This window comes from Cygnus olor, chromosome 9, assembly GCF_009769625.2.
Source record: "Cygnus olor isolate bCygOlo1 chromosome 9, bCygOlo1.pri.v2, whole genome shotgun sequence".
Taxonomy (NCBI): domain Eukaryota; kingdom Metazoa; phylum Chordata; class Aves; order Anseriformes; family Anatidae; genus Cygnus; species Cygnus olor.
Window position 1 is genome coordinate 2,805,468 of NC_049177.1, and position 15,400 is coordinate 2,820,867.

The following is a 15,400-nucleotide window of genomic DNA, read 5'->3' on the forward strand; positions in this document are numbered from 1 at the left end:
GGTAAAATGCAATTTGATATAATCTCTAGATTTCCACCACTTATTTATGTTTCTCCAGTGAAGTATAAGTTCTTATTAAAAATCTAATTTTATAAGAAATTAGGAGACTGTCCCGGTTTCTATTTATTACTTTGGTTAATTTTGTTTAAGGAAACTAATATTACTGTTTCGGTGACCTAATAATACATTTAGTGAGAAAATCTCATTTTCCCTAAATTTTCTGAATATTGTGTGCTGTTTTTGTAGGTTACACTGGAGAGCTGTGCCAGTCAGAGATTGATCATTGCATCCAGCAGCCATGCCAAAATGGAGGTACCTGCTCATCCAACATCCATGGATTCACTTGTCAGTGTCCAGAAGGTAAACAGTAATGATTTTTCTTTTACCTTGTACAGACTGGTGTTCCATGGGGTGTACTTAGTCTGAATTTTCAGTTACATGAAAATATATTCAAAGTTGTACCTTAGGCCATAACTATAAGCAGAAAAAAATCCAGATGAGATATCTCTGTGTCATCAATAACACAAAGTATGGTAAGAGCTTAGTGTTTCAGGGCATATGTTGCACAGAAATGCTCTCTCCGTTTGCTGGCACCTCCACAGTAGAAATTAGGCTCTGGCACTGTGAGAAAGATAAGAAAATCTGAGGATCTAGGGTTTGTTCTGATTTTTGTGTTGTCTAGTAAATGTATGAGAAAAGCCGCCTTCCATGCATTATTTGCATATTTCTGCATCTGGGTCAGTTGGGTAAAAACTAAATGAATATTTTCAGTCCCCAAAAGATTTAATTCATTTTCCTTTCTGTTTGGATTTGTTTCTTTTCGTACATGATCCTTTCAGTGATTTTCATTGGTAAACTCTGTAAACGTAACTATGTGAGATGAGAACACTGCAATGGCGATGTGCATGCTTTTGTTACGTTTTGCTGAATGGAATGGCAGATAAAGTTATCAGGAGTGAAAGCTCTCAATTATGAATTCTTCTATTAGTTATTTATAATTAAGATTAAAACATTGAACTAATTATATTTCTGATGTCAGTTGATATGTGGATGTTTTTGTCATGTCAGCACCCTGTGTTTGCTCTAAGGGTATGACTCTGATAACTATTCTGGTAATGTATAATTGCTTAATAATGAAAGATTATTTGTAATTTCTTTAGACTGATTCCTCACTTTTCTAGATTATTATACTTTAATGAGTGACCTACTTAACAACTGTGTTGAAACACACATGTTTTGATGTCAGGGCAGATTTTTCATTTGGAAGAGTTTTAGTGATTGTCTTAACAACTAGTGGTAAAATTCAGTGAGAAAATTTTTCAATATTAGACTTGGTCAGTTATTTATTTGCATTTTTCTTAGGAAATCGGTTCAAGTATCTTTAAGGATGCTTCATAGGAAAAGATCTTGCCATTAATAAATATGTGGAAAAATAGCTACTGGGGGGGGGGGGAGGAGGGTGGGGGTGGTGTTGCTTGTTTCCATGCTGCCATATTTGTTTGTGTGTGTCATGTAACTTAACTCCTTGCTCCTAATGACCTATTAATCAATATGCCAACCAACTCTCAACTTCCCTTACTGCTGTTTGAGGCTCTGGCCATGACAATAGGGTTGTGTGTGGGTTGGGGTCCCCATGAGCTACCCTCTGCTGTGTGAGTGCTGTGGTGCTGCAACTAGGAAACAGTGCTCAAAGAGTAGCTGCTTGGTGCCCTGCTGAAAGGCATTTATACCTTGATTGTTGTGTGGGGTTGCAGCTGCTCTCCTGCCCAGGGAGCTCATGCAAGCAGTGGGTCATCCATGAGTGGGCCGGGGCAGGCCCCAGCACAGGCAGCAGTGCCAGGAGTGCCCTGGGCCTGCGCAGCTCCTCTCTGTGGTGTGGGAAGGCCCCTTGGCTGGGAGCAGGCCCAGCACAGGAGAGAAAAGGCCTCCCTTCATCCCTCTCAAGAACTGTTCTACATGAAGAGAGGGATGGAGAGGTTATTTGTTTGATGTGCCATTGCTTGATGTGTAGTGTTCTTATTAATAGCAGGTTTTCTGCTGCAGGAGGACCAAGTTACTTGTGCTTCTCTCTTATCCTCAGTCTTATTTCTATTTGGCTATCTCTGTGCAATGTCACTTGGTCCTACAGTCTTGTTGGCTGCTTTGTGTCTCCAGTATTTCCCAGCATCATTTCTGTAATTCTAAGAGCAGCCACATTACAGAGCCAGGACGGAGTTGCTGAAGGAGCTGTTGCTCTGATTACTTATTTATTTGTCTAACATGCTCACATGCTATAAATATTCTCCTCTTCAAAAAGCACTGGATCATCCCAAGGTAAAAATTGTACTGAAATACATTTATTACTCTTGTTAAAATCAATTTTTGTACATTGACCTGAATTATTCCCAACGTAGGGGGAAAACAACAACAACAAAAAACACTTTTGGAGAGAAGAGAAGGTTTCAGGAATCGCTTTCTGAGGAATCACTTTCTGGACTGGCCAGGGTTATTCCCCTTGGAAAGAATAGTCTTGTATACTTCTGATTCTGAGTCCCTTGGAAATTAGCATTTTCTGAGAAAATCATTCTTAGACTTTTAGGAACACATGCCATCTTTTGTGCATGGTTGCTTTTCTAGAGTGAGCCTGTGATAGAATAACAGAATGGTTTGGGTTGGAAGGGACCTTAAAGTCCACCGAGTCCCAACCCCCTGCCAAGGGCAGGGATACTTCCCACCAGTCCAAGCTGCCCAAATCCCATCCAGCCTGGCCTTGGGCACTGCGAGGGATGGGGCATCCACAGCTTCTCTGGGCAGCCTTTAGCAGTGCCTCACCACCCTCGCAGAGAAGAATTTCTTCCTTATATCTACTGTAAATCTACTCTCTTTTAGTTTAAATTCACTACTCCTTGTCCACTACACTCCCTGACGAAGTGTCCCTCTCCAGCTTTCCTGTAGGCCACCTTTAGTTACTGCAAGGCCACTGTAAGGTCTTCCTGAAGCCTTCATGATCACTCAACAGCAGCTCCAGAGGTTCTCCTTGACTTCCTAGTAATTACTGCTGTTTCAAAGGGTGAATACTTCTGATGAGGTTATGTAGTTGTGTTTCCTGCTTATGTCCTCACCATAAAGAGAGAAGAGCATTGCTGCAGAAGTGACACTTGGCATGTTTGCAAGGGCCAATGCTGTTGCTGTGGAGTAGCCAGTAGGCTCATTAGATAATAAGGTGTTGCTTTTCCATCTTGTTTTGGAAGATCTACTAATGCCAACAAGCTCAGGAATTCATGTATTGTCTGGAGGGAGAGAAAGGTTTCATTTTTCTAGATGCTTTTTGTGACATTATCCTCTCACAAAGGCATATTTTGAGTGCTTTTGATTGGTTTTGAAGAGATTTGGTTATTTTTGTAGATACAACAAAAAACAGTTAATTGAAAATTACAGGTGCTGCAACTTGCAGATTTGCTTTTTTTAGTGTGCTCAAATTTTCCATTAAAAATAAAACACACACAAAACCCACGACAGATTTCTAATTTAAGTAAGATCTCTAGCTCTGCTGCTGGTCTCCTGCTGTGCGTAATAGCAATTGCTTGTTGAGAAGAGGCCTTTCTTTCTGTAGTGCTAATTCAGCACACTTGGGGAAAGCTAGCCAAAGAGCTTATACATGTGTAAAAACTAAAACTGGAGATACAGTGTGGACAGGCAGAAAAGGATAACAGCAGATGGAAAATATCACAAAGGGAAAAGAAAAAGATGGCAGAAAAATGAATGAGATGGAAACAATGAGGAATGTTCTTGAGACTGTACAATTCTCTTAGAAATGAGATCTGTGGCTCATGAAAGAGGCATGTGATAACTTACAGAAGGTGAGATTTGAGTGAAAAATCTCTGAAAAAGAAGCCTAGAATGAATATGAAAATGTCATGATTATTCTTTAGACAAATTTATTGTCTTAATAAGGTAAAGTTTTTTAGACTTGAAGGTTCCATTTTCTATGACGCATTGTAGAATGTAATGTGTCCAAAATGCTCAAAAATAAATTGCTATATGAAATTTAATGAGTCACATTTTATTAAAGAGCAAATTGGATTTTACACTCAAATCTGTAATGAATAAACCTGAGCAATATTAAGGACTGAAAAATTTATTTTAAAATTTCACTTTATTATTATTGTGAAGAGGTTATTCATTGCAATATTTGTTAAAATAAATAAATATAGAAATGATAATCATTTGTGATAAGGAAATGCAAGTGTTACTAATCTGCTATTGCCCATGCAAATCTTGTCAAATTGGTAGAATGAAAGACCTGATATTTTTTTACATATAATATGTAAGTATTTATGTACTTTATACATTTGAAGAGCCTTTGCGAAGTTTGTTCATAAGATACTATTAAATCAATAGTGGAATATGATAGATAGATATGTTTTATCTGAACAAAGCCAGGTGAAAATGAACAAAGAGCGGATCAGTTATAAGAAAGAAACAAACTTCTGTAAGATGTTTAGATGTTTCTGAAGTTCTCTTATATGCAATTTCAATGTCCTGTTGATGTCTGCAGATGAACTTCATCCAGTATTGTAGGAATACATTGATTTTCAATTAAAAAAAAAAAAAAAAAAGGCAGGCAGTTGACCAGCCATGTGAAACCGTCTTAGATTCTTGGGGTTTTGCTGCTTTCTCAATCCGGAGGTTACCGGCTCTGATAGGAGTAGCAGAAAACTTTTAATCCAGATTAATATATTTTTGAGAAATAGTCTTCAGCAGTAAGTTTTCATTACCACCCTGTAGAAAGAGCTAGAGAGAAAACAATGTTATGTTTAAGAGTTAAATGTTTAGATTACTTGAAATTCATATTTCAGGACTGATTTTATTTTACTGTTGTCAATTTGATTTGGCTAGCTGCAGGTAATTATAGCTAGGTAACACACAGAGCAAAAGTGCTCTGAAACACCTGCTTATAATCGGAAAACAGCTTAATTAATGTTCTTATTGTGGTTTCTGCGGTTTACAAAATACAGAGCTTGACAACTATAGAAGATGCTAAGTTGTGATTCATATGTGTTGATTTGCAATAGCAGCTAGAAAATGCACATTATCACCATGAATTTTAAATGACAGGGAGAAAAGTTATTTGCCTATATTAAGAATTAGTTTTCATGGTTTTCACTTTTTCTGGGCTTCATTGTTCATGTAAAAGCCTTTTTCTAGATCATAGCTTGCAAATGTAATTTTAGCTTCTTCAGGTTTACGTACCTGAACCTATTTATTATCTTGATTCCAGGAAACTAGGATACACAGCTGTTGTATCTGTAAGATTTCCCAAGGTTACCAGCCATTACAGAATGCAGAATACTTCATATTACCATAAGAGAGTCTAATTTACCTGTAGAACATTTTGTTGTTAATTAAAAATTTTATGGCTGTTTAGTTTCTGGTACTTTCTGCTAATCCAATTATTTTTACCTGACATTGTCCCATATTGACCCTATTTTTAATAGACTTCTCCTTAATGCTTTAACGTGTTTAGCCTCTGTTCATTGTTGTCTGTTGAGACTTAGCTAGGGTGAATTTCAATCAAAATCTTGGAACTGCTTTTTAATCATTTGTTTCCTTATGATGAGTATGTTTTTCTCTTTACAGAATCCTGGTGAAATTCCATCAGACATCTTGTATTTCCTCATAAAACCATTTTCTGTGCGGAAAGTAACAAATTGCTTGTTTTTCTCTCAGTATTTATCCCTGGATTTCAAATCTAAAAGCTTTGTAATCCCTAGTTGTAGCAATTCACAAGTTTATATTTCCACATTTGTGTTTTTCTTGGAATTAGGTCTAACATAACATTCAGGCAAGCTGGTTGTTTCACAGACTGTATAAAAAGCAGTTGTACAACATCTTCAGAAAATGTTTGACTTCCTTGATTTATTACTAGACTCTTGTTTTCAATAGCCAAGTAATTAAAATCTCACCATGATGAGAAATCTGGCTTTTATCCAGAGCTTTTCTATCTCTGAAAACATTTTCTGATCTACTTTCTGTCATTGCCCTGGAGGTCTGTAGCGATATATAAAGAATATCACCTGACTGGCTACCTTTATTCTTGACAACTAACCAAATGGTCTGTTCTGTGTAAGCACCAGTATTGCATTGTGTCTTTGAACAGTATAACTCTTTTCTAATATTGCCTTTCCCCTTTGATTTCTGTGTTATTCCTTGGGAAAATTTTGCTTCCAGGAATTTTAAATCATCAATAGTCTTTACATTTTAGTCACATCCCTGTTACACGAATAATGACCTGGATGCAGGGTTGTGTTTGTGTCAGCTAGCTGAAGAACAATTCAGGGGATAATCTTCTGCCGTTAAATGTAATCCTCATTCTTTTTTCTTCCAGCATTTTATTCTGCTTTCAATCAATGCATCTCTGCATTTGATTTTTAAATTTATTGGCATTATTTGTTTTCAACGATTTTATTGATATGGACACAAAGGTACGATCAGAAATGTTGAAATAATACATGTTCAATGCAGATGTGTGACTACTGTCGATTCTAGTACTTTCAGATATTTAACTCGTACCATAAGATTTAAACTTCCAGAAGAACTAAACACATTTCACAGTGCAGTCAAAGATAGCACAAGGGCAACATGTTTTAGTGTATTTTAAACTTGCATATGTTCTTGAAGTGCTTTGTCACTTGAAACATTAGCCATCTGCCAGTAAGCTTCTCTTTGTAGGGAAGATTATGGCAAAGGTTGTAGTGAAGCAGCATTAGTGTAATGTGTGACCTCAGATCTCCTTGATCCTTTTTAATCCGGTTTCAGAGTTAGTGTAGAGATTTCCCCAGACTCAATGGCTGATCTCCTCCTGGTAATACTTAAAAGTCCTTGCAGATTCTTTTAAATCCATCTGGGGCTTTACGGTAAAAGTAAAGGCTTTTCTAATTTGCCAGCAAACTGTTGCTGGAATTAGAGATTTGATTTGAGGGTTTCCATTCCCTTCAGTTTCTGATGGCTATGCGGTTACCATCTACAGGAGGGACCTCTGCTACAGGATTCCCCAATATCTGTTTTTAGGTTGTCTCTCTTCCACATTATTGTGCAGGTGGTACTGATAAAGCCCGTGAAGCAATCTGAGCCATAGGACATCAGAGAAGGAAGAATGTCCTTACCTATCTTCTTTGCCAGAACCCTGCCATATCTACTTTTCTTTCCTGGTCTGTAGCTGAGGTTAGGAGTTATTTATAGTTAACTGTTAACAATTTCAGTCTCTGGGTTGGGCGTGGTGGTTTTTTTTTTTTTTTTTGCCTTCCTTTAATTGCCTTTTTTTTAAATTATTTCTTCCATATGTCTGGCATAAGAGTTGTGAACATATGAGGGAAATGTGGCTTTTTCAGTTCCTAAAAGCCTCCTGCCAAGAGTGTCCAAGAATATGTTAATTTTGTCTAGAACTCACAGGGCAGTTGTTACCTTTCCATCTTTTCTGTAGCTACAATAATATGTGTTTTGTTAATTTTCTGAATAGAACCCTGTAATACGCTCTTTGTAGGTTACTAATTTTTTTAATACCCATTTGCTCCTCTTTCCCACGTAGTTCACTGAGTTTTTGTCTGCCTCTCTCTGAGGGAGCCCTTAGGAGGTTTCAAATTAATTGCCAGTCTATTTTATTTTATTTTATTTTATTTTATTTGTGTGTGCTGGAAACTTTAACACCTTTAGGTTAGTTATCTCAATTCTCACTAGCTCTTCAAGTCTTGGAGCTCAGTCAAGTTGACAGACCATGCTCAGTTCACTAGATCTTTCTGGACCAGGTTTTTAACAAACCTAAATAAGAACAAACTAAAGTTTGAACCTGTTCATAATTTTTTTGTTACACTTTAAAATGCAAATTGATCTATTTCTTATATGTTTGTTTTCAGAAATGCCAACTTCTTGACTTGCTATCCATGATTACAGTGCTGGAACTACAGTTAAACAAAGTTATAATTTAATTCACCTGAATTTGAATTGTGAATAATTAGAAAAAGAAACTCAAAATGCTCTGAAACTAACACATCTGTCAAATTTAACTTAAAACTATTTCCTCATGTAGCTTGCTTGAAATGTGAAATGATACTGTTTAGAACAAAAAATATATTTACACAGTAAGATAATGAGATGCTGTAAAGTTTATACTGAATATAGTATTTTGTCTCGCTTGCAATATTCATCGTATGCTTTATACCATAAAGAGATTCGGTTCTTGTACATTATCTTTTTTTAATCCAACAGTGAGGCTTTATAAATATAAAACCTATAGATATATGGCCAAAAATCCTCTTCATTCCATCACGGATAAGTTTTTAACATTGAGTGTTAATCCAAAGTGTCACCTGTCATTATTTGCCTTCATGCTCTGAGATGTTGGCAGGCTGCTATAGAACAGAGCCAGCTCCTCCATCTTCATCCTTTCTGTCACCAGTAGGCAAATGCTGTGGGATTTTTATTATCATTATTTCTTTTTATTTCATTTTCTATTTTTCTGATTAAATATTTTTGGGCTGCTAATATAATTTTTGACACGTTTGCTTATTTTCTTCTCTTGTTCTGAAGGGTGTCTGAGATGGGGCTGCAACCTCCTCAGTAGCTGTGGCCATGTGGCTTGTTCTCCTTTAGACTGGCACAACTGCCACGGTTTATGCTTTCCATTAGAGCAGATTTGTTCTGCTGGCTTGATGGGTCTTGAGTGGAGGCTGGCTTGATTTGCTCCTGATTTGGCATTCCCAGTGATTACAGTATTGAAATTTTAAGAGCTGTTCTACGAAGTCAAATACACCATGGAATTTTGACCAGACGTGTTTGCTGAGCAAAAGTGATGATCTGTAGGAATGGGCCATACCATTTCCACGAGGAAATCATTTAAAAAAAAATAAATAAATAAAATAAAAGAAGAAAAAAAATTGAAAGGATGGTTTGCTCTTTTATTTGGACGGGTAATAGAATTTAAATATTCTTCTTGGACTTGCTTTAAGTACAATAATGTTACTATGTAAGTGATGTATGCGTATATGTGTGATACAAACTATAGTAAATATAATAATATTTCATAATAATTATGAAATTTATGCAAGTATTATTCTTTTCTACATTTAAAACAAAACAAAACTCCTCCCTTGCAATGATATTCTTTTCTTTATGCCTAATTTTTACATGGTGTTGCTTCAATAAATCATTGTCTGCTAATAAGAGGTATGTTCTTCAAAAAAGGAATTCTTTTAAATTATTATAGATCAGTTAAACACATGGGGTACTTTAGAGTTGTTATTCTTAACCAACACATTAACAGTAATGAAGGAAGATCAATTTTGGCTTTTTTTTTCTTTCTTCTTTTCCTTCCAGGCTAGTCTGTTAATAAGTTACTGATCCCTAGAAAATTTCTTCTGCTTTTCTAGCCATATGCACTTAAAGTGGATAAGCCCTGTCAGAATCAACAAATACTTTTGGACTTCACTGTTTTAATCATGTGATAGTATGATACTACCTGAAACATCTTGTATCATACAATGTTAACTGGTAAAATTAGAATTTAAAGTATATAGAGAGTCTGTATTTTTCTAATTTTCATTGAATAAAAAAATGTAGATATATCAATGTCTTAATTTTAACTTGGTTTAATTATTACAATTGAATGTTTAACTATCAAAACCATTTATTTTTTTTAGGGTTTTTAGGAACCTCTTGTGAAGACAAAATAGACCCTTGTGCATCATCTCCCTGCCAGAACAATGGAACCTGTTATGCAGACAGACTTGTCTTCTCCTGCAGTTGTAGTCCTGGATTTACAGGACCTATGTGTGCTCAGCTGATTGACTTCTGTGCTCTGAATCCTTGTGCACATGGCATTTGTCGCAGTGTTGGAACCAGCTACAAATGCCTCTGTATCCCTGGTTTGTACCAAACAATTACATTACATGTTTTATAAATCTTGCAAGATTTTTATATGTAGATTCCAATATATAGTTTATATATAGTTTAAATATATATAGTTTAAAATTAATTCCTCTTTTCTTTTCAGTATGTAAAACACGTTGAGCAGAGGTTCTATCTGTTTAGAATAACAATAGGAATCTTTTGATTTGGAAAATCAAAAATTGCAGGGTAAGCACTGAAAATATCCACTGAGATCCATATGGCTTGGTGATATTTACAGCTGTATTATAAAAGAGTATCGTGCCGGATAAACCTTTCTAAGAGGAGGTATCAGTGTCATTGAAATTACAAAATTTGATAGAGAGAATGGAAAACATCACAGCAATTGTTGGGGAAGGAATAGAAACAGACAAGGTAGTTGAACAAAGGAAGGAAAAAACTGGTTACCCTAAAGGGTTTAGTTCTGCCATCCATGCTTGTATAAATTTCTCTCTCTTCAGAAGTTCCAGTGGTACTGCTCAAGTGAGTACAGCTGGTGGACTCGGGTGGTACCTGCTTGATGACACAGCTTGTCTGTGCATGGTGTCTGGGTTGCATTTTTCTTAGGTCTAGATATATTTTTCTTTATTATACCAATGTAGTAAAATATTGAGTTTTTATGGCCCCTTTAAATATTTTAGCCCTGAAAACTAATAGGTAGAGTAATGGAATGAATTATACCATATGTGTAGAAAAAGATTAGTGCACACCCACTACCACTTATGCATTTTCAGGGTAAAAACCAATAATCTTTCTTTTGGTTTGAATAATTTTGGCACTTGTTTAAAAGAAAAAAAAAGTTCCTATGCAGCTATAAACTTGAAATCTGCAAAAGTTAAGTGGAAAATAAATCCCCAGTGCACAAGAATGAGTTAAGGAGTGAAGCTGGATAGTTAGTAACTCTACATAAACATGACACTGTGATGTGCGTGTTGTTCTTGGAAGCTCGTTTTGGAGAAATGCCTGCTCTCTGCTTTGACTTGTCTTCTGGGAAGCCAGTCGCAAGTCTATATCTCCAGCTCTTTTCCTTGTCTCCTCAGTTAGCAAGCTGTGGAGCTACCCTACCAATCACAAAGCCTGAAGTAGATTGCTGATCTGAGTATTAGTATGTACAGCATCCCGATGCTTTCTCTTGGCTTGTACATAGAAAGAAGGTGGCTTCTTTCTCTTCCAAAGAAGTTTCTCTTTCTGCTCCCTAGAAGGAAGCCCACAATCTGTTCCTATAATGCTTTTCCTCTCAGAGTAGTATAGTGAGTATTAGGACAAAAACAAGGTAAAAATAGCTGTTTCATTTGACTTTCAAGTATTGTTGGCATTTTGAGGAAGAAAGATCCAGTGTCGCTGCTTGTGTTTCTTATGGCTTCTTAGAGCAAGGTGAAATATAGACAACTCTTCTATTTTACTTGACAGGAGTGACGTTTTATCTAAGATACTGTAGCCCATAAAACTGGTATCTCATCTGAAAAAAGATCTCTGAAGACACAAGTAAGAACTACCAGCTTATATTTTGGATAGTATATTGAGTGCACGCTTCAAAGTGTTACTTTCAGTAACTGATATATATGATCATCAAGTTAATTCCATATGTTGAGAGGATGCTGCTCAAGGATGAAAGCATTCATCACTTTGTAGGAATAATGGATTGATTTTTGAAAATAAATTATCACTCATTAAATCAATACATGTGGAAAGAACAGGTTTCAGCATTATGAATACTTCAGCATAAGGAATCATGTTGTGTAGCAAGATTCTTGCTGATGTACGGTATCCTGAGAGGGAGGCCACAATATGGTTGTGTAGTTTTACAGCTTTATTGCTGAGATTTTCTTCTTGCATTGTGTTTTGATTTTGGGAAGAAGACACTTCTGGTAATAGGTTAGACACTAACATTAATCGTTGCTACTTGGACACAAAGAAAGAACCATCAGAACCTTTTTTTTTTTTTTTTTGAGAAGTACTCACAAATGAACAGAATTTAATGGAAATGACAGGTTTATAATCAAAATACATTCTACGTTCTGCTTTATAAAAGGAGAAAGATATAAATGTGAAGTGCAGACTCTACCATAGCAGTATAGCAGTGTTATAATTTATTTCTTGTTCAGCAGATGAGAATTTATACATATGGTATTATAAAAATCTCATGATATCATATAGGAACTTCTGTAAGCATTGAGACATATTACCTCATTTAAAACAAAACAAACATCACCATCCCTCACAAAAATAAATAAACAAATGAATAAATAAATAAAAGCTTGCAGCTTTTCTGAAACTAGAGGGTAGGTAGATTTTTTTGTTTGTTTGTTTGTTTTGGTGGCATGATAGGTGAGGATGTTTAATTGACTTCAGAATACAGAAGTAGTATGACCTAGCATTTGGTTTCTGTTGTATACTTCAGGAAGTGAAGATGACAATTCTTTCATTTCAAATTTTCAGTCCTCCTTTTTGAAGTGTTTAAATGCTTTGCCGTTGTATTGCATAATAGAGGAACCCCTAGAGAATAGGATTGATTATTGAGATGAAGAGCAACATACTTAATCATATTTAAATAGAGCTAGCATACCCTGTCTTATTGAGAGAACAAGCCAGAATTCATATAAGTTGATAATTAGTTCCATGTCTGAAAAAATATCTTTTTGATTGCAAGTAGTTGAATTTGTCAGGTGATGTTTTCCTAAATTCTTTATTAGAACTAATAACTTGATAGTTTAATATTTACCCATTCACTGTTCTTCTCCTTGCCCAGTCCCCAGAAGGACCAAATAGCAGAGGGGGTAAACAGGAGAAAAAGGGTTGAGGTTCTAAATAAATAAACAGATACACCTGTAGATATGATGTGGAGGTGAACACTTGACAGGTAGGAATATGAGAGTTGCTTGGTAGCATCAAGCTATTCTTTGACTGACTAGTGTGTATTTTGTTAACTTGTTCAGATTCTGAATGGAAATGGGCTGTTTTTCTAGCTGTTGCATAGTGCGAGCAGTTAGGGCATGGTCAAGAAAAATCTCTACAGAGGATGGTGAAACTATTGAGACGAGGAGCTGCCTAACTCTGGACGACATGGAAAGTGATCAAAATATATCAATATGGTTTGATTCTTAAGTGGTTTTTGATGTATGACTGAAACCAGAGTTAACTGGAAAAAAAAAAAAAAAAAGAAGACCCACAAAGAGTACAAAGAGCACTTTTAAAAAATACCTGTGCTGTGTATGCTCTGGAAAGTTCTGAAAAGAATAGACAGGAGACAAATGCTTTGAATTATAGAAACTGAAAAACAAAAAGAGATATTTTACCCTTGTATAATTGATGCATTAAGTCATCCGAAGCCTGAACTTCCCAGTTAGTGTCAAAATTTTCTTCTATGTTTCTACCAAAAAAGGGATCCAACTTGGAACTGGAGTATCAGGAGCTGTCCAGCACGAGGGCTCTCCTGAGGTGTCCCTGAAAGGCAATGCTAGGCATTTCTTGTTCTGGGAAAACCAGAGAAGGCTTAAGAATCTCCAGTATGTCTTCTACCTGTGGTTTAAACCAACAAAAGCTAGTTAAATGTTGTTGGCCAAATAAGAGATTTTTATTCCTGAAATTTGTCACCTAATCTGTGTGGAAGTTGTTGGTTAGGTTTGTGCAAAATAATTTCCTGTCACTCAGGGCTTAAAAATAATCCCACATCTCTCATATGTTATGGAAACTTATTTTTATTTAAATAATATTTGTGATCTTAAAAGTTAGTCAGGTAAGAAGCCATAGAGCTTGCATCCAAGACCATATATTACACTTCTTAAAGCTGAACTTTTTTGCATTGCTCCACATGTGAAATTTTATTAGAAGTATTTAAGAAAATGATTTCTTTTTTAAAAACAGTAAAACCATTGTTTACGATTGACTGCTGCAGTTTCAATTTTAAAATGATTATTTGTTTTAGAAGGACTTCCCTCCGCAAATAACATTACTTGCTTCATATAGTGGTAGAACTAAAGGCCAAATTATGAAATCTTTCTTTTAACTTGTCAATAATTGAAAAATTTGGATGATTTATTTCTGAAAGTCATTAGAACAGCACTCAAGATGTAGGAAAATAGGAATAGTGAAAATTGTTTTCTTGTGCCTTTTACTTGTTATGAATCTTTATTTCAGTTTTTTTTTTTTTTAAATCATAGATTATCAGCAGAATTTTAACAAGCTACTTTCAGAGATTTTCCCCATAGTTTAATGGCACAGTAGACAAATGGAAATCGAGTTCTTTATAGTTCAGTGTTTAGAAGTCACCATAACGCAAACTTTGCAAATGGTTTACATAATTTTTTTAAAGAAAGCCAAGAACAATTAAATTTTAGGATTTCAATGTTATAACTCCTAAAAAGCTAAACTAGAGACTATAGAGCATGGCCCAACACATTTTTGCTATCTTCATTAAAAAGCAGTGTGATAGAGTGGATGAGTTAGGCCTCAGCTGTATTAAAAACCTGGATTCTATTTACAATTTTGCCTGCAGAGATTTTGATAGAACTTGTAAAGTGGGTGAATAAAATTTGTGTGCAGTTTGGTAGCATTATCAAAGTTTAATAATAAACATTCTGGACTACACGGAAATGTTACCATGTATTAGTAAGAAAGAAACGATCTCTGCTTCTTGAGCCTGGGGCTTTCTGACTTGCAGGCTCTCAGCATCAGTGTGCCAGCTCCAAGACTACAAACTTCTTTGTGCGGGTGTCTCTCACTTTCAAACATATCACTGAATTCATATACATAATTTAGAAACATTAATGGTAGGATTATTAAATTACATTTTAGATCTCTCTTCTGTCTTGGTTGTACAGTATATCTGGAACCTGCAGCTTAAATTAAAAAGGCAAAACAAACAAAAAAAAAAAGAAAAAAAGAAAGAAAAAAGAAAAAAAAACAACCCACAACTTTAGAAGGTGCCAATTTCAATTTTTGTGTGTGTGTTCAGTCCTAGGACGCCATGTTCTTTTTATGAGGTATTTGGCAGGGGATGTAATTTCTTATTACAGAAGCAAAACACTGCAGAGTTTTGCTTGTATCTGTGACCTGAATGCCATCCTTCCTTTATGCACAGCTTCTATCAGCAGGCATAGTGTCAGCTGGATTTTCATCTGTGTTACTTCTGCCTCAAAAATTAAACAGGAGAGGAATTTTAAACAGTTCCAATCAGCACAAGGTCTGCAAGTCTCCTTGCTTAGTAGGCAGTTTGGTCTCCATGTTTTTTGTTTGTTTGTTTGTTTGTTTTTGCCAGCTTACAGATTTAAAGAATGATAAATGATCATTATTGAACTTGCCTATCTGCACAATTTGCAGAACACACACAACCAGGCATTTGCTACTGATTTTCTTTTTGTGTTGGCTTTCGTGAGCATGGTTATGGATAACCTACATCATCTAATAGCTTGTATAGAAAAGCTAATTTGTATAAATTAACTTGGAAAGCTGTCTAATGCTTTTGAATGCTCCCGTTTCC

At 35.7% G+C, this 15,400-nt stretch overlaps 1 protein-coding gene across 1 annotated transcript in view; it reads left to right on the forward strand.

Moving 5' to 3' along the window:
• Positions 1-15,400, forward strand: part of DNER (delta/notch like EGF repeat containing) — a 121,271-nt gene that overhangs the window by 84,984 nt on the left and 20,887 nt on the right. The window contains exons 7-8 of the mRNA XM_040567133.1: positions 247-360; positions 9,675-9,899. Coding sequence (XP_040423067.1) covers positions 247-360; positions 9,675-9,899 — 339 coding nt within the window. The remainder of the gene's footprint in view (positions 1-246; positions 361-9,674; positions 9,900-15,400) is intronic.